Source organism: Schistocerca gregaria, chromosome 4 (genome assembly GCF_023897955.1).
Source record: "Schistocerca gregaria isolate iqSchGreg1 chromosome 4, iqSchGreg1.2, whole genome shotgun sequence".
Taxonomy (NCBI): domain Eukaryota; kingdom Metazoa; phylum Arthropoda; class Insecta; order Orthoptera; family Acrididae; genus Schistocerca; species Schistocerca gregaria.
This window is the reverse complement of record NC_064923.1, coordinates 737,552,041-737,575,756: the sequence shown is the minus strand read 5'-3', so window position 1 is coordinate 737,575,756 and position 23,716 is coordinate 737,552,041. Positions and strand designations below refer to the sequence as shown.

General features: G+C 45.4%; 1 protein-coding gene across 1 annotated transcript in view; it reads right to left on the bottom strand.

The window, feature by feature from the left end:
* LOC126266850 (aminopeptidase N-like) overlaps positions 1-23,716 on the bottom strand; it is a 191,788-nt gene that overhangs the window by 22,143 nt on the left and 145,929 nt on the right. The window contains exon 11 of the mRNA XM_049971451.1: positions 7,283-7,557. Within this exon, the coding sequence (XP_049827408.1) occupies positions 7,283-7,557 (275 nt within the window). The remainder of the gene's footprint in view (positions 1-7,282; positions 7,558-23,716) is intronic.

Genomic DNA, 23,716 nt, shown 5'->3' with positions numbered 1-23,716 from the left:
GAAAGCGTACTTTGTCTCGGGGCCGGGAGGACAGCAGATATTTAGTTCTCCGCGCGCACTGTTGACGCCGGCTGCTGCGCCGAGCCAGCTATTGTACTCGACTGACGCCGCGTGCAATGCTTTTTACGTACTCTCCCCGAATCTTGACAAGTGCTGCTAAATAGTAACACTTCTTTTACGTACTTAGTCTACCAAATTCTGTGGATAAAACAACCCGACTGTCAAAATTTCAAATCGTAACTTTGGTACTTCCGCAAATATATATCTTTACCTAGGACGCATAGTAACTGTAGTAGCATTGTGAAACTTTGTTAGCGACTGTAATGTATTCGTCTATAGTAGCAATTGGAACTACAACCGAGAGGATAGGTTCATTTACTCTAATTTTCTGCAGTTTACTTTCGTCTCCACGAATTTCTGACGAAATTAAATTTCCACAAATATCTGACGTAATTAAATAAACTTTGGAAGGCTATTATTTCATGGTCTTTCGGTTGTCTGAGTCTTTTGCAAAGACTTAGAGAGCGAATGGACGACATACGTACAATGAGACTGTGATATTTTATTAAAACTATGTAAATGTATGTGTGGCTCTGAGCACTGTGGGACTTAACGTCTGAGGTCATCAGTCCCCTAGAAGTTAGAACTACTTAAACCTAACTAACCTAAGGACATTACACACATTCGTGCCCGAGGTAGGATTCGAACCTGCGACCGTAGCGGTCGCGCGCTTCCAGACTATAGCCCGTAGAACCGCTCGACCACCCCGGCCGGCAAATGTATGTGTGAGAAAGACGTTGCGCGACAGTGCAATTTGTGACGTAATTCGAGTGAGTTAGATATCGTACCAGGCAGCCACAAGGAGCGTTCTGTATTAAATTTGTTAGTAATTTATTTCGTGGAAAGGAATGGTTTTTTGTTTTCATTAAATTTTATTTAGTTTCGAAATTACGAGATATCGAGTCTAAATCAATTGCTGTAATCTGATTGGCTGACCGCGAGTATAGAAGTGATCGACATGATACGATCTTCTGCTGAACATACCAGCCAATAAGAATCCAGCATCGTCCTGGCGTTTGAGCCGACATAGTCGGTCAGTACCCGTCTTGTGCTTATTACCTATGTTATACCGCGCTGATCAAATCTGCTGCAAAATAGAGAAATCCGTGCGTCTCATCGGTTCTGATGAAAAGTGACTACAGTACTGTGTATTTTCAGAAAGTTTGAGCTTTGTGAGTGGGTTATTCTAGGAAATTTCGTGTCTGAAAATTTCGAGTCGTAAATAAACTCCGGGTAGCGTGTTTCGCGTAAATTTCGAGACATTAAGCCTACCGAACGACTGAATGTGTTAACTCGCGAGTAGTCGTGGGTCAGTGACTGTTTTGCGACGTTAAAAAGTATCGGGTAGGGCTAAACATCTTCTGGCTGATTTGATGTGTCAACTTGTAACAGAGACAGTCACTAACGATGTATAATTGATGGTGAGATGTCAAATAAGGACTCGACTGCCATTTTCCGTGGTTTAGAGACAATAAACCAGCTTACAGGAAATTTTAGACAATTTTCAAACTAGTCATGCAAGATTCCCGAACGTTCCATAGTTTAGCTGTCAGCTAATGCCCACTGACTGGAGTTGTGCGGTGTTTGCGTGGTAGGTATGTAGCTGGCTTTTCGACAACGCTGCTTCTATGATCTACACCAATACCTACCACTGCAGAGCTAATGGGCAGACAACCGGAAGCCTATGCAGGTAGGTGGACAGATTGTTTAAAGAATAGTGAGAGGTTCCAGGCGCTCAGTCCGGAACCGCGCGACTGCTACGGTCGCAGGTTCGAATCCTGCGTCGGGCATGGATGTGTGTGATGTCCTTAGGTTAGTTCGGTTTAAGTAGTTCTAAGTTCTAGGGGACTGATGACCACAGATGTTAAGTCCCATAGTGCTCAGAGCCATTTGAACCATTTGAATAGTGAGAGAGCAACTCGGCGTGCTGCACCGGCTATGTATTTAATTCGATCTTGTATCAGTCCGTACCATCTCTGATCCTGCCCCCTCCGTTCCTCTTCTCCTTCCCCCCTGTCCCTCTCCTCCTCACCCTGTTCGCCAGACTCCTCCTACCCACCTCTGTGTCCAACTATCCTCCCCTATCTCTGTCCCTCTCCTCCTCGTGCTCCCGTCCGTCACTCTCTCCTCCTTCACCCTCACCATGTCCTCGTTCTTCTATATCTCCCGCGTTATCACACTCACTGCAATAACAGACTGGCTGTTGTTACTCCTACAGTATTTTTTTCATAATGTAACTAATTTGACTGATACCATTTCAGGAATTTCGTTTGAGCTTTCTACTCGTGGCTTTCCTTCCATACGAATATGTCAAATATATTGTACCCATATTTAACATATTTCACGCATATTTGTACATATTTCACCTGTATGTATAGTCCATATCGCCACACAGTGCCATTTTCTCGTAGCGTAATGTTTATCACGTCGTGTGTACTGAACTACATGCTACAGAATAATATATATTTGCACGTACGTTCAGTGGTATATGTACTTACTGTTTGCGGAATGTACTTCGAATTGGTAGTAAAGAAGTAATAAATTGAAACGTCATTCTTCACGTGGCAGTGTAACTGCACAAAAACGAAAATGTAGTAAGCAACAAAATTTTTCCTTTCGTCATTTTGCTGGGGTTGTCAGAGGGTGAAAGTTTTGTAAGGGTTTGACGTTGTGTGTGGAGTTCGTCGCAAGTCTCTAAGCGCTCTCATTTTCGAACACTGAATAACTGCTCTACGAGTATCCTTGCGTTACCTCTCACACCCTCTGACCAGTGGCTGATTCTTACCCCCATAGTGGTTTTTTCCAGACAGTAAGAGAGATGTGTACCAAGTTTGATCGAAATCGGTCCAGTGGTTCAGTAGGAGATGTGGAACATACCGGGTTATTATAATTAAACTTTCCCTACTTAACACATTATAACACGGAAATTAATTACTGTACGAGTACCAAAATTGGTATCATTAATGTCCAGAGTATGAGGTGCACGATTTCCAAGCGTCACAGCGCTACCGTCCAATTCCAGCTATGGCTACCAGGTGGCGTTATCAGTTATCGTGATTCAAAGTATCACACCCCTGACCAGTCGCAATGCACTTGTTGATGTGTTAACGTTAGCTTGGACAAAAGTGTCAGTTCATTGTCTATTATCGAAACAACAGTAACGCTGCAGCGGCACTTCGAGAACATCGCCAGCTGTCCTCTTTCCCCACCTGCTGAGCACGATGGAGAAGTTCGAATTAACTGGAGAATTGGGCGTCGCTCCAGGAAGGGGGCGACAACCAACTACACCACAGGTGGTTGATAAAATCGCTGTTGCTAGCACAAACAACGCTGCGCGCAATTCCCTATCGCCAGGCAGTGCACATGCTGTGTCACGACAGTTGAAAATCCCTCGGTCCACTGTACGGAAGGTGCTTTGAACCATTCTTAAATGGTATCCGTACAAGAACCAAATCGTACAGCAGTTTGCACCACAGGACTCACAACGAGCCGGCCGCGGTGGTCTCGCGGTTCTAGGCGCTCAGTCCGGAGCCGCGCGACTGCTACGGTCGCAGGTTCGAATCCTGCCTCGGGCATGGATGTGTGTGATGTCCTTAGATTAGTTAGGTTTAAGTAGTTCTAAGTTCTAGGGGACTGATGACCACAGATGTTAAGTCCCATAGTGCTCAGAGCCAACCAACCAACCAACCGAACAACGACGTCTTGACTTTATTGTCCACTTTCTCGCAAGGGCTGTAGTTGATGAGGGCTGGCTCTGGACCATCCTGTGGACAGACGAAGCTCATTTCTCTCTGATGGGCGAGACGAACACAGAGAATTGGAGAGTGTGGGGATCTTCACCTCCAGTCACTGTGCGTGAAGTTCCTCAGTACGGTGAACGTGTCACCGTAGGATGTAGCTTTATAGCAAAGATCATCATTGGCCCATTCTTTTTTTGTACAGGTTGGCGCTCAAGGACCAAAGACGTGTAGTACGACTGAGCAGCGTTACTGCGATGTGCTTCGCCGGCAGCGTGTCACTCACGCCCTACGGGATAGAGACGCATTGAAGTTCAGTTTTCATGCTAGATGGAGCCACAACGCACATCGCTCGTGATGTTCACTTGCTTACCCGAACCACGTTTAGAAACTGTCGAATTATCAGCCTATCGTTTCCAAACGCTTAGCCGGTACGATCACCTAATCTGACCCTCTGTGATTTCTGGTTGTGGGCTACCTGAAAGGCAGGGTTTACTAAGGGAACATTGACATAGGTAGCAAGCATACCTACGGACATGCTTCGCTCTGCTGTGCAGAATGCGATCCTCCACTGATGAGTGCCATACTGAGCCCCTTTTGTAGGAGTAATGGTACCGGCATGTAATGGTATGATGTACTTTAGCAGCACATTAAAAGTGTTTCAACTTTGTTTGTCTTCCCCATGCCCTTGACATCATTGCTACGAAGTTTGGTACTCCTAGAGTAATTAGGTTCCATGTTATAACGGGTTAGGTAGAGAAAGTTTAATTATAACCACGGGGTACGTATGTACTTATATTTCTGTATGTACCCATATAAACAGATTTTTATGGTGTGTGTGGATTCACAGTACTGTCATTCTCGGCTTTCTGCCGTCACGGTGGAGACTTTTTTTTTTTTTGGTCATCAGTCTACTGACTGATTTGATGCGGCCCGCCACGAATTCCTTTCCTGTGCTAACCTCTTCATCTCAGAGTAGCACTTGCAACCTACGTCCTCAATTATTTGCTTGACGTATTCCAATCTCTGTCTTCCTCTACAGTTTTTCCCCTCTACAGCTCCCTCTAGTACCATGGAAGTCATTCCCTCACGTCTTAGCAGATGTCCTATCATCCTGTCCCTTCTCCTTATCGGTGTTTTCCACATATTCCTTTCCTCTCCCATTCTGCGTAGAACCTCCTCATTCCTTACCTTATCAGTCCACCTAATTTTCAACATTCGTCTATAGCACCATATCTCAAATGCTTCTATTCTCTTCTGTTCCGGTTTTCCCACAGTCCATGATTCACTACCATACAATGCTGCACTCCAGACGTACATCCTCAGAAATTTCTTCCTCAAATTAAGTCCGGTATTTGATATTAGTAGACTTCTCTTGGCCAGAAATGCCTTTTTTGCCATAGCGAGTCTGCTTTTGATCTCCTACTTGCTCCGTCCGTCATTGGTTATTTTACTGCCTAGGTAGCAGAATTCCTTAACATCATGGACTTCGTGACCATCAATACTGATGTTAAGTTTCTCGTTTTTCGCATTTCTACTACTACTCATTACCTTCGTCTTTCTCCGATCTACTCTCAAACCATACTGTGTACTCATTAGACTGTTCATTCCGTTCAGCATATCATTTAATTCTTCTTCACTTTCACTCAGAATAGCAATGTCATCAGCGAATCGTATCATTGATATCCTTTCACCTTGTATTTTAATTCCACTCCTGAACCTTTCTTTTTTTCCATCATTGCTTCCTCGATGTACAGATTGAAGAGTAGGGGCGAAAGGCTACAGCCTTGTCTTACACCCTTCTTAATACGAGATCTTCGTTCTTGATCGTCCACTCTTATTATTCTCTCTTGGTTGTTGTACATATTGTATATGACCCGTCTCTCCCTATAGCTTACCCCTACTTTTTTCAGAATCTCGAACAGCTTGCACCATTTTATATTGTCGAACGCTTTTTCCAGGTCGACAAATCCTATGAACGTGTCTTGATTTTTCTTTAGCCTCTTCTAAATCGACTCCTGTTTCTTCTTCTATCACATCACACAAATCTTCACCCTCATAGAGCCTTTCAATGTATTCTTTCCACCTCTGCTCTCTCCTCTGCATTTAACAGTGGAATTCCCGTTGCACTCTTAATGTTACCACCGTTGCTTTTAAAGTCACCAAAGGTTGTTTTGACTTTCCTGTATGCTGAGTCTGTCCTTCCGAGAATCATATCTTTTTCGATGTCTTCACATTTGTCCTGCAGCCATTTCGTCTTAGCTTCCCTGCACTTCCTATTTATTTCATTTCTCAGCGACTTGTATTTCTGTATTTCTGATTTTCCCGGAACATGTTTGTTCTTCCTCCTTTCATCACTCAACTGAAGTATTTCTTCTGTTACCCATGGTTTCTTCGCAGCTACCTTCTTTGTACCTATGTTTTCCTTCCCAACTTCTGTGATGGCCCTTTTTAGAGACGTCCATTCCTTTTCAACTGTACTGCCTACTGCGCTATTCCTTATTGCTGTATCTACAGCGTTAGAGAACTTCAAACGTATCTCGTCATTCCTTAGAACTTCCGTATCCCACTTCTTTGCGTATTGATTCTTCCTGACTAATGTCTTGAACTTCAGCCTACTCTTCATCACTACTATATTGTGATCTGAGTCTATGTCTGCTCCTGGGTACGCCTTACAATCCAGTATCTGATTTCGGAATCTCTGTCTGACCATGATGTAATCTAATTGTAATCTTCCCGTATCTCCTGGCCTTTTCCAAGTATACCTCCTCCTCTTGTGGAGACTACCACTACTAATCGTCCCCTTCCCTGTTCCACGTGCAAATAGAGCGAGGGAAAAGCGGCCGTCTATTCGCCTCAGTACAAGGCCTAATTTCTCTTACCACCACGGTCCTTAAACGAAATGCACTGTAGGTTTGGCGGCGGTAGTGTCGCTCTGACGTCTTATGCTGCAATCAATGGCCGGTTCTCTAAATTTTCTCAACAGTGTTTTCCGAAAACAGCCTCGCCTTCCATCGAAGATTTCCAGTCTGAGTTCACGAACCATCGCTGTAATGCTTGCATCCTGATCGAACCTACCGGTAATAAGTTCAGCAACACACTTTTTAATTTGTTCCGTGTCTACTTTTAATGTAGCCAGGTGAGAAGCCTAAACACACGAGCGGTACTCAAGATTTGGTATTCTGACCTCGCTCTGCGTTACAGAGGAGCTAAACTCCTCTAAAACTCTCACAATAAACAGAAGTCGACCATTCGCCTTCCCTGACACCATCCTAACACGGCGCTGCGCTCGGACAGAACAGGTTCGAGTCTCAGTGTGGTTGCCACTGCTAATTACTGCAGTTCAAGTCTAATCGTATTCTCAATGTAATCTTCCATAACATAATTACAGTGTAATAGGTAAAAGTGCACGACGAGGATTAGGCGATAGCACGTATCGTTAGGATTCTCTGAACACGTAACTACACCAACAGCTGCTGGCTCACCTTGAAGGAGGTGTAGTACTGGGAAGGTGCGAGGGCTGTGTCCAGGAAGTCGAAGTTGCGAAAGGCGACAGCCCAGGGCAGGTACTCCTGCTCCTCGCTCAGGTAGCGGGAGATGTCGAGAGGCGGCCCCCACGGCAGGTGGCCGGACCGCGCCAGGTTGAAGGAGTCGCTCACCAGCTGTGCGCGCGTCTCCCGGGGAACCACCAGGTGGTCGGACACCAGCTGGGCCTGCACCACCTGCCAGCCGACCCTGTCGTAGTTGACGCGGTAGAAACCTGCGCCGACCAGACCACGGGTCAGTTCTCGAGGGCACTCCCGGCTTCGAGCCACCCGCACACGAGCAGGCCAGCCGACCGACTCGTCCGCCGAGTGGACCTGCCCCGACCGGGTCGCCTGTGTTGTGAGTGTCGCACATGTCGTCCGCGCACTCCACTCTGACTGGCGGACCCCTAGCTTCCAGCGCTGACTGCCACGTGCTGGCCCACAGTCCGCCAGTGCGGGCAGCTGGGGTGTACCGCGCAGCAGCCACAGTCGGACAGGTCGGCTACCGAGTCGCTCAGATGGTCTGGCCGTGAACGGGCAGTACTATTCTAACATCTTTACACATTAATAGAATATTAAAGGTGGCTTTAAAGCTTCAATTACCATCTCTAAAGAACAGCGCACATACTTTTCAGAAAGGGCCCAATGTGCGAGAAGGAACAAGCCGTTCCCAATTAATTTGAGCTTCATCTCCGAATCTCACACCTGGCAATGTCACACAATTCTTTCTCAATTGCAAACAGAATAGGGTGCACCATGTAGCATCCCACACACTTCCGATTGGGGCTTTTGGAGTGCGGAAGTGGATTACAAAGTGACACAGTCATCTATCCTTCAGTAATATTATTTATGGATAGTTCTGCCTCGAGCAGACACAATATTATTCTTTCCTTTCTACTCAGATATGTTGTAAGGTGTTAAACAAATAACGCACTTTACATTCAATTCCTGAATCAATTCCAGTTAACTCGATATACCACACGACATAATTATGGAAAATGTATGAATTATTCATAGATAAAGTGAATAAAGAAGCTAACATTTCGTGAATGTAGACCACTAACAGTCACACTAGTAATGGCAGCAAGTAATTTCTAAGGCCCGAGCTACGAGACGCAGTTCTGAGGGAAAAAGAATTCTACGGTGGCAACGCCCGTCTCAATTATAGGGTGAAGCACGCACAGCGGGACATCTAGTGGACACAATCAGACACTGGAGCCACTGTACAGGCCGTCGCCAAATGCCGCCCTCGTCTCTGGTTTTAACGACGACTCCTCGGAAAGCCTTTCTACATAGAATGGAGATGATTGATAAACGTTTGGAGAAACCCCACTCAAAACATTGATGACTCACTATAGCCACTAGTGTTAAAACTCACACGAAAGAAAAAGCTGTTTATCTCAGTATTACGAGGTGCATTCAAGTTCTAAGGCCTTCGTTTTTATTCTCCGGACTGGACAGGATAGAAACATACACATTGTTTTAAAATGAGGCAGCGTTCATTGTCAATACGTCCCAGAGATGGCAGCACCGTACGGCAGATGGAATTTTACCGCCAGCGGAGAGAATGAGAACTGTTTTAAATACTTAAAATGGCTACGTTTTCCTTACTCGAACAGCGTGCAATCATTCGTTTTCTGAATTTGCGTCGTGTGAAACCAATTGAAAGTCATCGACTGTTGAAGGAGACATGTGGTGACGGGGTTATGGATGTGTCGAAAGTGCGTTCGTGGGTGCTACAGTTTAATGAAAGCAGAACATCGTGTGACAACAAACCGAAACAACCTCGGGCTCGCACAAGCCGGTTTGACGACATGATCGAGAAAGTGGAGAGAATTGTTTTGGGGGATCGCCGAATGACTGTTGAACAGATCGCCTCCAGAGCTGGCATTTCTGTGGGTTCTGTGCACACAATCCTGCATGACGACCTGAAAATGCGAAAAGTGTCATCCAGGTGGGTTCCACGAATGCTGACGGACGACCACATGGCTGCCTGTGTGGCATGTTGGCAAGCAATGTTGACGCGCAACGACAGCATGAATGGGACTTTCTTTTCGTCGGTTGTGACAATGGATGAGACGTGGATGCCATTCTTCAATCCAGAAACAAAGCGCCAGTCAGCTCAATGGAAGCACACAGACTCACCGCCACCAAAAAAATTTCGGATAACCGCCACTGCTGAAAAAATGATGGTGTCCATGTTCTGGGACAGCGAGGGCGTAATCCTTACCCATTGCGTTCCAAAGGGCCCTACGGTAACAAATTCCTTCGTGCACTGCAACAAAAACGTCCGGGAAGGGCTGCGCGTGTGCTGTTTCACCAAGACAACGCATCCGCACATCGAGCTAACGTTACGCAACAGTTTCTTCATGATAACAACTTTGAAGTGATTCCTCATGCTCCCTACTCACCTGACCTGGATCCTAGAGACTTTTGGCTGTTTCCAACAATGAAAGACACTCTCAGTTGTCGCAAATTCACCAGCCGTGCTGCTATTGCCTCAGCGATTTTCCAGTGGTCAAAACAGACTCCTAAAGAAGCCTTCGCCGCTGCCATGGAATCATGGCGTCAGCGTTGTGAAAAATGTGTAAGTCTGCAGGGCGATTACGTCGAGAAGTAACGCCAATTTCATCGATTTCGGCTTAGTTAATTAGAAAAAAAATCGGAGGCCTTAGAACTTGAATGCACCTCGTACATTGCAGAAGTTAAACTCTACCATACGAAAGAAACGACGCCCGTGATAGACTACAAAAACTCTAGTGGGTGGAGCTATAACAAGTATGAACGCTCTATTGGCCATAAAGAAAACGCTTCGCCACTAGCTTTGATATAGGCAAATGTAGAGAGAGACATTCGCTCTTTCTCTTGCAGCAAATCGTCGAGTGTTTGAGCAAGGCGGCTCGAGCCATGCTGAGACGAATGCGCGAGTCATTATGAGAACACTTGTTCACAGGCTCGTCTTAACTCGTAAGGAGTTAAACTGCGAAGTCTCCTAGTATGGGGAATCGCACCGAGCACTGACTGTTAACGCAAGCCATTTGAGGGCAACGACGTACACGCTATTCCAGACAAATCGTGTGTATCGTTCTAATTAACTTAGCTAGGGAAGATCTAGGAGTCTCAGCTTCACCGAAGATGTTGGAAATTTATCATACTGGGGTTTAACACTCGAAAGGGATTTAGAATAGATTCTCAGGTTCACAAATCGCGCTAACAGCCGCCACTGCCGGCACCAACGAAAGGTAAACACGTGCGCTCGTGCTACGCCAACAAGTGATATTCAATTGGCACTCAGAACTGCGGTCCTCTCCGTCTCTGCTACATTTTTTGTACATTCAACCGTGATATTTAGTTAAACATATTCACGATTATCATGCTTAATTGAGGTAGAAACGCGAGGTATCTGATTTAACAAAAAGAATTCATCAGCCAGTGTAGAGTGCTATATATCCTGAAGGTATTGAATTGCTTTAATTGTGTACTTCTTTCCCAACCCTCATCCAGTAAGTATTTTAATTGCGCATTTTAGCTTAATTGATATCTCTGGCCCCAACTGAACTTACCTTTGTTTGTATTTTATTGACCCCCATACATAGTCATCAACCATGTTACTATTAAAGAGCCTTAGAATGGTTAGGAATTTCGCTTCACAGTTGTGAACACCCACATCAATATTTTACCACCATGTACGTATTATAATTATGATATTATGAAATCATACTTATAGAAAAAAAAATATTGATAGCGAAAATCTAAGATTTTCATTTTTTGCTAACATATGGTTACGCCTGAACTAGTACACTCATTTCTGATAGCAATAACGTTTCCTTTCAGGGAGTGTAGTGGAACCGACGTTGAGGTTATATTGTGATTACACCATTATCCGTACTGCTGCACTCTTCTGAACTCTGCTTGCGTGAGACGGTTATCTTCCTACCTTGTAGGCCGCAGATTCGACACCAAATTCCTAACTCACAGAGAGTCCTTGCGCATCTTATGTAGGGAGACAGATCAGAACCAGCCTCACAAGTGTCAGAACGTTTCACTCGAGTTACAACATCGTCAGCGCTTATTTTTAGTTTTCTTCTATTAAATAACAGGAAAATTGCTCTCTATTTTCTTGCTTATAGAACTTCAGTGTTAAGAAGAAGTGTTAATCAGTTTTGAAATTGGCCCATCAATTCTCTGGCTGATTCGTTTCATTTCATATTAGGTTCTGCCATTGTGCTTACAGATGAACGTAGAGAAGTGGAGGGTAACAGAAACAATTGTTAGAGCTCCCCCTCTTATTCTTTTTTTTTTTCTTTTCTTTTTTTGGTATAATAGTCTTTTGACTGGTTTGATGCAGCCCGCCACGAATTCCTCTCCTGTGCTAACCTCTTCATCTTAGAGTAGCACGTGCAACCTACGTCCTCAATTATTTGCTGGATGTATTCCAATCGCTGCCTTCCTATACGGTTTTTGCCCTATACCGCTCCTTCTAGCACCACGGAAATCAGTCCCTCATGTCTTAACAGATGTCCTATCGTCCTGTGTCTTCTACTAGTCAGTGTTTTCCATATATTCCTTTCTCCTCCGATTGTGCACAGAACCTCCTCAGTCCTTACCTTTTCAGTCCACCTAATTTTCAACATTTGTCAGTAGCACGACATCTCAATTGCTTCGATTCTCTTCTATTCCTGTTTTCCCGCAGTCCATGTTTCACTACCATACAATGCTCCAAACGTATATTCGCAGAAATTTCTTCCTCAAATTAAGCCCTACGTTCGATATTAGAAGACTTCTCTTGGCCAGGAAAACCCTTTTTGCCATTGCTATTCTGCTCCTTGCTCCGTCCGACATTGGTTATTTTGCCACCTAGATAGCAGAATTCCTTAACTTCATCTGCTTCCTGACCATCGATCCCGTTATTAAGTATCTCGCTGTTCTCATTTCTGCTACTTCTGATTACTTTCGTCTTTCTTCGATTTACTCTCAGGCCGTATTCTGTACTCATTAGACTGTCCATACCATTCAGCAGATCATGTAATTCTTCTCTTTCACTCACGATAGGAACGTCATCAGCGAATCGTATCATAGATATCCTTACACACTGAATTTTAATTCCACTCCTGAACCATTCTTTTATTTCCATAATTGCTTTTTCGATGTACAGATTGAAGAGTAGGGGCGAAAGGCTACATCCCTGTCTTACACCCTTTTTAACCCGAGCACTTCGTTCTAGTCTTCCACTCTTATTATTCCCTCTTGTTTCTTGTATATATTGTATATTGCCCGTCTCTCGCTATAGCGTACCCCTATTTTTCTCAGAATTTCGAACATCTTGCTCCGTTTTACACTGTCGAACGCTTTTTCTAGGTCAACAAATCCTATGTACATGCCCTGATTTTTCTTTAGTCTTGTTTCCATTTTCAATCGCAACGTCAAAATTGCCTCTCTGGTGCCTTAACCTTTCCTAAAGACAAACTGATCGTCATCTAACACAACCTCAGTTCTCTTTTGCATCCTTCTGTATATTATTCTTGTCAGTAACTTGGATGCAGGTGCTGTTAAGCTGATTGTGCGATCATTCTCTTGCAGTCTTCGGAATTGTGTGGACGATATTTCTCCAAAAGTCAGACGGTATATTGCCAGACTCGTACATTCTACACATCAACGTGAATAGTGGTCTTGTTGCCACTTCCACTAATGATTTTAAAAATTCTGATGGATTATTGGTCGATCCCTTCTGCCTTCTTTGATCTTAACTCTTCCAAAGCTCTCTTAAATTCTGATTCTAATACTGGATCTAATATCTGTTCAAAATCGACTCGTGTTTCTTCTTCTATCACATCAGACAAGTCTTCCCCCTTCTATGTACTCTTTCCACCTGTCCGCTGTCTCCTCTGCCGCTGAACTCTTATTGTTACCACCCTTGCTTTTAATTTCACCGAAGGTTCCTTTGACTTTCCTTTATGCGGAGTCAGTCCTTCCGACTATCATTTCTTTTCCTATTTCTTCACATTTTTCATGCAGCCATTTCGTCTTAGCATCCCTGCACTTCCTGTTTATTTCATTCCTCAGCGACTTGTATTTCTGTATTCCTGAATTTACCTGAACATTTCTGTACTTCCTTCTTTCATCGATTAGCTGAAGTATTTCTTCTGTTACCCATGCAGTTACCTTCTTTGTACCTATGTTTTTCTTTCAGCTTCTGTGATTGCTCTTTTTAGAGATGTCCATTCCTCTTCGACTGTATTGCCTACGGGACTGTTCTTTATTGCTGTATCTACAGCCTTAGACAATTTCAAGTGTACCTCGTCATTCCTTAGTTCTTCCGTATCCCACTTTTTAGCATATTGATTCTTCCTGACCAATATCTTAAACTTCAGCCTACTCTTCATAACTATTACATTGTGATCTGAGTGTATATCTGCTCCTGGGTACCCCTTACAAACCAATATCTGATTTCGGAATCTCTGTCTATGATGTAATCTAAATGAAATCTTTCCCCACACCCGGCCTTCTCCAAGTATACCTTCTGCTCTTGCGATTCTTGAGCAGAGTATTCGCTGCTACAAGCTGAAACTTGTTACAGAACTCAATTAGTCTTTCTCCACTTTCATTCCTTGTCCCAAGCTCATATTCTCCTGTAACCTTTCGTTCTACACCCTCCTATTCAACTATATTCCAGTCTCCCATCTCCCTTTGCGTATTGTATTACCCTTTCAATATCCTCATATACTCTCTCCATCTCTTCATCTTCAGCTTGCGAAGTCGGTGTGTATACATGAACTATCGTTGTCAGTGTTGGTTTGCTGTCGATTCTAATAAGAATAAGCCTATCACTGAACTGTTCACAGTAACACACTCTTTGCTCTGCCTTCCTATTCATGACGAATCCTACTCCCGTTATACCATTTTTTGCTGCTGTTAATATTACCCTGTACTCATCTGACCTGAAATCTTTGTCTTCTTGACCCCCTACTATATCTCGATTGAGCCTTTGCATCTCCCTTTACAGATTTTGTAGATTCCCTGGCACATTCAAGCTTCTGACAGTCCAGGCACCGACTCGTAGAACGTTATCAGTTCGTTGATTATTCAATCTTTTTCTCGTGGTCATCTCTCCCTTGGCAGTCCCGTCCCGAATATCCGAATGGGGGACTATTCCGGAATGTTTTGCCAATGGAGAGATCATCATGACACTTTACAATTACAGGCCACATCTCCTGTGGATACACGTCACGTGTCTTTAATGCAATGGTTTGCATTGCCTTCTGCATCCTCGTGCCCTTGATCTTTGCTAATTCTTCCGCGTTTTAGGGGCAGTTTCCCACCCCAAGGGCAAGAGAGTGCCCTGAACATCTGTCCGCTCCTCTGCCCTCTTCGACAATGCCGTTGGTAGAATGAGGGCGACTTCTTATGCCGGAAGTCTTGGGCCGCCAATGCTGATTATTAATCAAAATTTAAGAGGCGGCGGGTTTCGAAACCGTGACCGAGAACATTTTGATTATGAGTCAAAAGACGCTACCCCTAGATCACGGGTCTGCCTACAACTGTAGCACAGTGGTGCATGAGCAATTTCGGTTTTGCGCGTGCAGTTCAATAAATAACGTAAAACATTAAACACATTATTTTTCTTAGCCAATTTTGGTTGAAAAAACGCGGAATCTGTTGTGGGCGTCTGTAAAGGAGGTGTGTTCCAAACAGGGAGCTGTCACCGAGAAAACCAAAGCGTCGCAGATATTCACAGACGCTCGCAGAATGTCTACGGAGACCTGGCAGTGAACTAAAGCACGTCGAATAGCTGGGCTTGTCGTTTGTCATTATCGCAACGATGCCGCGCAAACCTGTCCGACCCCCTGCGTCCCGTCTGGCCGCACGCATTTGTGACTGCTGCAGTGCTGGATGGTGCGAACACTCTCGAACGAGATCACCGACGAATCGCCAGCAAACACCACGCTGCAGAGCTCTACGTCTCTGTGCTGACATACTCGCCCACCAGTTGTGGTATTCAAAGGTGTGTGTGACTGCTGCGTTCGTCGCAGGCTAACAGAGAACTACAAAGAGCAACGAAGGACCGTCTGCGTGGAGCCACTTGCTCGTCGCGGAACTGATCGTGGCAATTTTATGTTGAGGATCGTCACAGGCGAAGAAACGTAGGTTCTTCACTTCGAACCAGAAACAGAACGACGAACTACGGAGTGGCGCTATACCACTTCCGAAGATAAAGTTCGAAGCCCCACCCTCAGAGCTACGATCTTCTGGTCCCTCGAATTGGTTATTGCGTTTCATGTCCTCCCTCACGGAACAACGAGTAAATCTGAAGCGTACTGTGCTATCCGCAGGAAACTGAGGAACACGACTTCAGTGTGCCCGCGTTTGTCCATGAGAGCGCCTCACACAACTCTGTGCACTCGAGAGGAGCTCACAGAACGTCGCCGGGCTCTTCTTCCCCATCCACCTTACAGGCCGGATCTCACGCTTTCCATCTGTTTGGGACAACGAGCAATGCCCTCCGTGGGAAGCAGTACGTGGGCGATGGGGAGGATACGTGCACGTCGAAGTGCCAGATATCGAAATAACCGATCGCTTAGCAGTGATAAAGCAACAGCATCGGATGATATTATGCGAAAAAAATTCCTCCTCTTCTAGCGGCAGTGTACCGTAGATCACAGAAACGCAGAAGGGAACCTAGCGGCTGAGAAAAAAATCAGGTCTTTCCCGTTTTCGATGTTGTTGTGGTGTTCAGTCCCGAGAGTGGTTTGATGCAGCTCTCCATGCTACTCTATCCTGTGCAAGCTTCTTCATCTCCCAGTACCTACTGCAACATACGTCCTTCTGAATCTGCTTAGTGTATACATCTCTTGGTCTCCCTCTATGATTTTTACCCTCCACGCTGCCCTCCAATACTAAATTGGTGATCCCTTCATGCCTCAGAACATGTCCTACCAATCGATCTCTTCTTCTGGTCAAGTTGTGCCACATACCTCTCTTCTCCCCAATCCTATTCAATACTTCCTCATTAGTTATGTGATCTACCCATCTAATCTTCAGCATTCTTCTGTAGCACCACATTTCGAAAGCTTCTATTCTCTTCTTGTCTAAACTATTTATCGTCCATGTTTCACTTCCATCCCGTTTTCGATAAGGACCACGGTAATTACGGGCCTATACCACTGACTTTTGCTGTTGTGTGATTTTGAACTGTGTTTTATGCCAGTTATTGGAACACGAAAATGTCCTCTATAAAAATTAATACGTATTATGCAAACCGAAATCTTGCTAAAGTTAGCTTGCCTGTTTCTGCATCACGCTCACTGTGCTATAGACAACTGCGCTCAGGCGTCTTGAAGACCTCCTTACAGATGGAACTCAACACGTTACTTTTGAAGGAACACAATCGCCATAAATAAAATAATGTCCACAGTACCCCAAGGAAGTGCCATAGGACTGTTATTGTTTACAATGTACAACTGGAGTGAAACAGGTAACGCAACATTTTTTTTAAAATTATAAAATCGGGATGGCTTCACTCGTTATTCCCTTAGACCACTTATTCCGCACTATTTTTCAAAGTACAGTTCCTTCAGTGCGAAGGCCTTAGTGGCAGGGCCTCCGCTCCCGCTCTGCTGACCGCTGCAACAGTAGCAGTCCGCCACCCACGTTCTGCCGCCCTCGCCGGGCCAGACAGATGGGAGCGGGAAGGAGCTAGATCCGGCCTGTGTGGCGGGCGGTGAAGAGCGGTCCGGTGGCGTTCTGCGAGCTCGTCTTGTCACGGAGAAGTTTGTTTGCACTTTTGTGGCGACGAATGCGCTGGTCGTTGCACCGCGAGGGGCGGCATCAAACAGAATAACCTCTTCAGAGTTGCAGAAATTTACCGGCTACGGCCGTGGTTCTGAACTTCCTCTTTGGAGGACAGGTGTTGGCGCCACTCCACGGATAGCTGTGTTGTTTTCGGATCGAAGTGAAGGACCCGCGTGCCATCGCCTGTGAAGGTGTTCGACAGTAAACTGTCGCGATAAGCCTAGTAATGCAGAAACTATTCTGCGCGGATGGTCCTCCGTTGCTCTTTGTGGTCTCATACCGTGTGGCGCGCACACCCCTTTGACTACCGCGACTGCTGAACGAGTGTGTCAGCGGTACCGACAGAGAACTCTAGTTGTGCAGCGAGGCGGTTCGCCGATCACCTCAAGCGAGAGTGTCCGCACTTCCAACCGTCGGGGAGTCGCGGCTGTGAGCGACCGGCCGACACGCGGAAGATCGGCCACGTGTGCTCTGAGAAGGTGGCGGACGCCTGGCCCAACGACTCACCGTGCTTTCGTTCGCTGCCAGAAATTCTACGAGCGCCTGTGAATATCTGCGACGCTCTGGTTTTCCGTGAAAAGAAACTCGGTGACAACTCCCTGCTTGAAACGCGCGTCCATTACAGACGCCATTTTGAATGCTACGGAACTTCGTGAAACTATAGCGGCCGATGCGGAAATATTCCACGATGTCCACGACAAATTACGCATATTTCATGCGAAATTGACCTAGAAAACAAAAGAGTTGGATTACTGATTGGCCGCCGTGTAATCACGATCCAGGAGACAATCTGAGCGTCCCTCTTACATTGTTAGCATATGATACTGTCTTTCAACTTCTATTAAAGTCATCAGAAGATCAAAATCAATAGCAAAATGATGTAGACAAGATATCTGCATGCCGCGAGAAGCGGCAATTGACTCTAAACGATAAAAGCTGTGAGGTCTTCCACGTCCGTATTGAAAGGAATACGCTAAATTTAGGTTACACGATAAGTCATACAAGCCCAAATACTGCAGGTTCAAGGGATTACAATTAACAACGAATTAAACTGGAACGATCACATAGAAAATGAAGGGGAAGTGAACTAAAGACTGCGGTTTATTGGCAGAACATATAGAAAAAGCAACAGGTCTACTAAACGGGCTGCCTACATTACACTTGTCCATCCTCCTAGGAGTATTGCTGTGCAGTGTAGGATACGCACCAGGTAGGACTGGCGGAGGACAATGAAAAAGTTCAGAGATTGGCAGCACGTGTTGTGTTATTGCGAAACAGCGCAGGCAGTGTCAGAGGTGCGATACGTTGGCCGCGGTGGCGGTCATCAAAGCAAAGGCTTTTCTCGTTGCAACGAGATCTTTTGCAAAATTTCAATCACCTTATGTCTTCGATGAACATGAACTTTTTTTTTGTTGAAGCCCACCTATATAAAGAGAAATGATCGTCGTAATAAGAGAAATCAGAGCTCACATAGAAAGAATAAAATAATCGTTTTTTTCGTGCTCTGTTCGAGATCGGAACAGTACAGATACGTTTCGATGACCCCTCTGCAGGCACTTAAGTGTAAATTGCAGTGTAATCACGTACATCCAGACGTAGATTCACAGTCCAATAAACCACTAGCTGTTGTAATCCTGGTGCTTCTTTTTCCCACGAAATGTTTTTTGAGATTCTGTTGCTACTTCGCACACACTGATTCCGACAACTTTTTAAAAAATTCGTTGGTGGAACAATATTTCTGGCAGCTTCACGAAATGTGGCATTTCTGTTCATTGTTCATAATATCAACGAAATTTCTGCCTGATGGCACGTTTATCGATATCGCCCACGGGATATTTATTATGTGCCGGTTTCTTCTTGCTCCCTGGCGGTGTCCACTTGAATCTGTGGAGCAAAATGTCCCTCCCGCTGTAACACGAGTATCACATGCTTCCTGAGGTTCGAGCATTTGCACACGCACGCCGTCACATTTTGCGTCCACAATATTGCATCTGGAAGCCGCCAGCACCCAGTTGGTCCCCTTACGGCCAGGGCTGTCGGTCGCTTTGTCCAGAAGTAGTGTGTTCCTCTTATCATGACCACCTCAAATAAGTTTTTGTCCAGAAGTAAAATACATATATATACCAAGCAAATGTTGTTTAGCTACCAGCCGGACACTATTTCCTCTTTCTTGCAGCTTTGTTTGTTGAGTTTTCAGCAGAGCAATAATTGTAGATTCTCATAATTATTGCACTTACTGTTCTGCTGACCTACATTGTCTGTAGCTGAGTAACATTTATACACTCCCGCGAACGCTGAACTGCAGACGGCTGACTGAATGACCGGCGCGTATTTTCCTTCTGTTTCCATTTGCTTGCTGCAAACTCCAGGAAGTGGACGAGTTACGTTATCTACCTACACTGTGTGCCAGTACAGGAATGTTAAACTTAATTTCGTGTTGCGTTTTCAAGAACGTCATGTTTATGTTCTAAACATTCATGGTGGTGTCTGATTGTACTATATCGTGTCTCCCTACCACTTTCGCGCAACGACGCTCTGAGCGTGTTTTTTAGGGAATTAACTAGTTTGAACCTGGGACCTGTTGCTGGTAAGGAGACGCCAGACCACACATGACATGTAGAATTCAGAAGAGTTCAGTGAGACTAGCGATGATATAACCAAATACTTAATGATCTCAGCGTCAGCTCCACTGCACTCCCTGTAAAAGAATCTTAATACTAACTAAATTTAGTGGAAAGGGTTCGAGGCTTTCCTATTTTTAGTTAGCTGGTAAAATAATGTCGAAAAAGCAGTTAAGTTTACCATTGGAAATTTATTCTAATCACAAAACATCGTTTATAAATTGCACTATTGATAAAAGGAAATGTTTTAATACAGGATGGTAAAAACCAACAGCGTTCAACAAAAATGTGAACGAATATTCCCTAAATGGGTTGCCAAGTTCTACAATCGATCGAAGGATGACCTATGCCATATCACATCTACAATCTAGGTTTAAATTAAGTTTCACAAAAGAGAAAACTATCAAAATGGTCTACAGTGACCCTCAATTATCTTCAATTACTTATCTAACTTGTCGTAAATTACAGTGGCTGATGTGGCTTCTCAATTACTATAAAACAGAAAAATCATCGCGTTTCAAATCTTTACTTCAAGTGGCAAATGTGAACACCATGAGTTTTAATTAACGATCGTCACTAGTATTACGCAAAAACGGGATGTAACAGATGAGACTTCTGCAGTTATGAGTGAAGCCTTATGCCCTCAAAAATGCGGCATCGCGTGCGTTCATTACCTTGTCGGTGTCTAAGCAGCGTCAAGGCGGCAGCGGCCGGCGCAGCAGCCATCCAGCCCGCCGTCTCGGAACTAACTCTCTGAACTTCTCCTTACTACGATTTTACCGAAGTTAGATTAAAAAAGCTATCTGGCTGTGTTTTCATCTGACCAATCAGGGTCTCAATGTTAACCTTACGCTCCGCCTACAAAAATTCTGTCTATCCAATGGGAAACGTTACACTTTTCGTGGTGGGGCAATGTTTTTAAAGTTTGCAACGTAACAGAGACGCTAAAAAGTCTCACGCTAAAACCTGCAGCTAGTGTGGTCCTTTTAGTGTTATCGTGAGATCTATACTGCTCTTCTGGAGGGCTCTATCTTTTAACATGGGCTGGGGAGTGATCCTAATGTAACAGACATGCGAAAAAGTCTCACGCTAAAACTTGCGGGTGGTAGTGGCCCTTTTTGTGTTATCGTAAGATCTATACTGCTTTTCTGGAGGGCTCTAGCTTTTAACATGGGCTGGGGGTTGTCCTTGACATACCTGAGATGCGAAAAAGCCTGACGCTAAAACGTGCGGGTTGTATAGTTGTACAGGTAGGCTCCCGGCGTGGGTGCCCAGCCCCTCCCCACGATTCTGCTCTCGGCTTCTGTCCTCGTTTCTCCCCTCGGAACTGCGTCTGCCTCACGGTGGGAAGGTACGACATGCATTTAGGCATTCTTGTGTTAGTCTGTGGTATTCCATTTGCTCACTCGTTACCTATATTACTTTGGTTAATTTAATGTCACGATTTATTCCGAGCTATGTGACATACTACTGGATTTGCTTATCATGTCAGGGTTTTCATGTAAGGTGTTGGATTTGCCTGACACCTTACAATGTGAGCGGTACGCTCGGATACGTTTCTGAAAAGCTCTTGACGTGAGAAACTATGAAACACGTATCTGTTCCAGCCTTCATATACACTCCTGGAAATGGAAAAAAGAACACATTGACACCGGTGTGTCAGACCCACCATACTTGCTCCGGACACTGCGAGAGGGCTGTACAAGCAATGATCACACGCACTACACAGCGGACACACCAGGAACCGCGGTGTTGGCCGTCGAATGGCGCTAGCTGCGCAGCATTTGTGCACCGCCGCCGTCAGTGTCAGCCAGTTTGCCGTGGCATACGGAGCTCCATCGCAGTCTTCAACACTGGTAGCATGCCGCGACAGCGTGGACGTAAACCGTATGTGCAGTTGACGGACATTGAGCGAGGGCGAATAGTGGGCATGCGGGAGGCCGGATGGACGTACCGCCGAATTACTCAACACGTGGGGCGTGAGGTTTCCACAGTACATCGATGTTGTCGCCAGTGGTCGGCGGAAGGTGCACGTGCCCGTCGACCTGGGGTATCGGCGAGGACCATTCGCAACCGTCTTCATGAAGCTGGGCTACGGTCCCGCACACCGTTAGGCCGTCATCCGCTCACGCCCCAACATCGTGCAGCCCGCCTCCAGTGGTGTCGCGACAGGCGTGAATGGAGGGACGAATGGAGACGTGTCGTCTTCAGCGATGAGAGTCGCTTCTGCCTTGGTGCCAATGATGGTCGTATGCGTGTTTGGCGCCGTGCAGGTGAGCGCCACAATCAGGACTGCATACGACCGAGGCACACAGGGCCAACACCCGGCATCATGTTGTGGGGAGCGATCTCCTACACTGGCCGTACACCTCTGGTGATCGTCGAGGGGACACTGAATAGTGCACGGTACATCCAAACCGTCATCGAACCCATCGTTCTACCATTCCTAGACCGGCAAGGGAACTTGCTGTTCCAACAGGACAATGCACGTCCGCATGTATCCCGTGCCACCCAACGTGCTCTAGAAGGTGTAAGTCAACTACCCTGGCCAGCAAGATCTCCGGATCTGTCCCCCATTGAGCATGTTTGGGACTGGATGAAGCGTCGTCTCACGCGGTCTGCACGTCCAGCACGAACGCCGGTCCAACTGAGGCGCCAGGTGGAAATGGCATGGCAAGCCGTTCCACAGGACTACATCCAGCATCTCTACGATCGTCTCCATGGGAGAATAGCAACCTGCATTGCTGCGAAAGGTGGATATGCACTGTACTAGTGCCGACATTGTGCATGCTCTGTTGCCTGTGTCTATGTGCCTGTGGTTCTGTCAGTGTGATCATGTGATGTATCTGACCCCAGGAATGTGTCAATAAAGTTTCCCCTTCCTGGGACAATGAATTCACGGTGTTCTTATTTCAATTTCCAGGAGTGTATATCACTATGATATATATATATATATATATATATATATATATATATATATATATATATATATATATATATATATATATGTGAGGGCTGGAACTTTAATAGTGGCAACTATTTATTTGCAGCTCGTACAAAACAGATGCGTGTTTCAGAGTTTTACTGATCTTCAAAGCAGTCACCAACGATGTGTACAACCCGATGCCAGCATTGTCCTGCAAAATGATGGTCACGTCCTGCAGAAAGTGCCATCACTTCTGTCTCAACGCTGGTCGTACTTTGTGTTCCAAAACTAAACAGCATAGAGACAGAGGTGATGACACTGCTGGACCTGAACGAACTTTTTCAGGACAATGCTCAAGAACGTACAGTGCAAGCTGTTACTGATTTCAGTTTGGAAGGTAGGAGACGGCGTACTGGCAGAAGTAGAGTTGTGAGGACGGGGCGTGAGTCGTGTTTGGATAGCTCAGTTGGTAGAGCACTTGCCCGCCAAAGGCAAAGGTCCCGAATTCGAGTCTCGGTCCGGCACACAGTTTTAATCTGACAGGAAGTTTGTTACTGATTTGTTTGACTGATGGGGCTGCTAAGTGCTATACCACCTACTGCACTTCCCTGACTTAAGCCCTCGTGAGTTCAACTCGATTTCGAAACTGATGGAAACACTTCACGGCCCTCGCCTCAGAACTACTACAAATTCGTCGGGCAATAGAGCACGCCGCTCTAACTGTCAACACATTGCACTGTTAAGAGTATCCTACGACTTCCACATCGCCGGCAACGGGTTATACACAATGCTGGTGACTACTCTGAAGGTCAGTAAAACTCTGAAACACCCATCTATTTTGTACGAGCTGTAAGTAAATAGTTGCCACTATTAAAGCTCCAGTCCTCGTATACTGCTCCCATAGGGAAAGGTACTTTCGGTGTTGAAGACAAATGTTCAAATGTGTGTGAAGTCTTATGGGACTCAACTGCTAACGCCATCAGTCCCTAATCTTACACACTACTTAACCTAAATTATCCTAAGGACAAACACGCACACCCATGCCTGAGAGAGGAC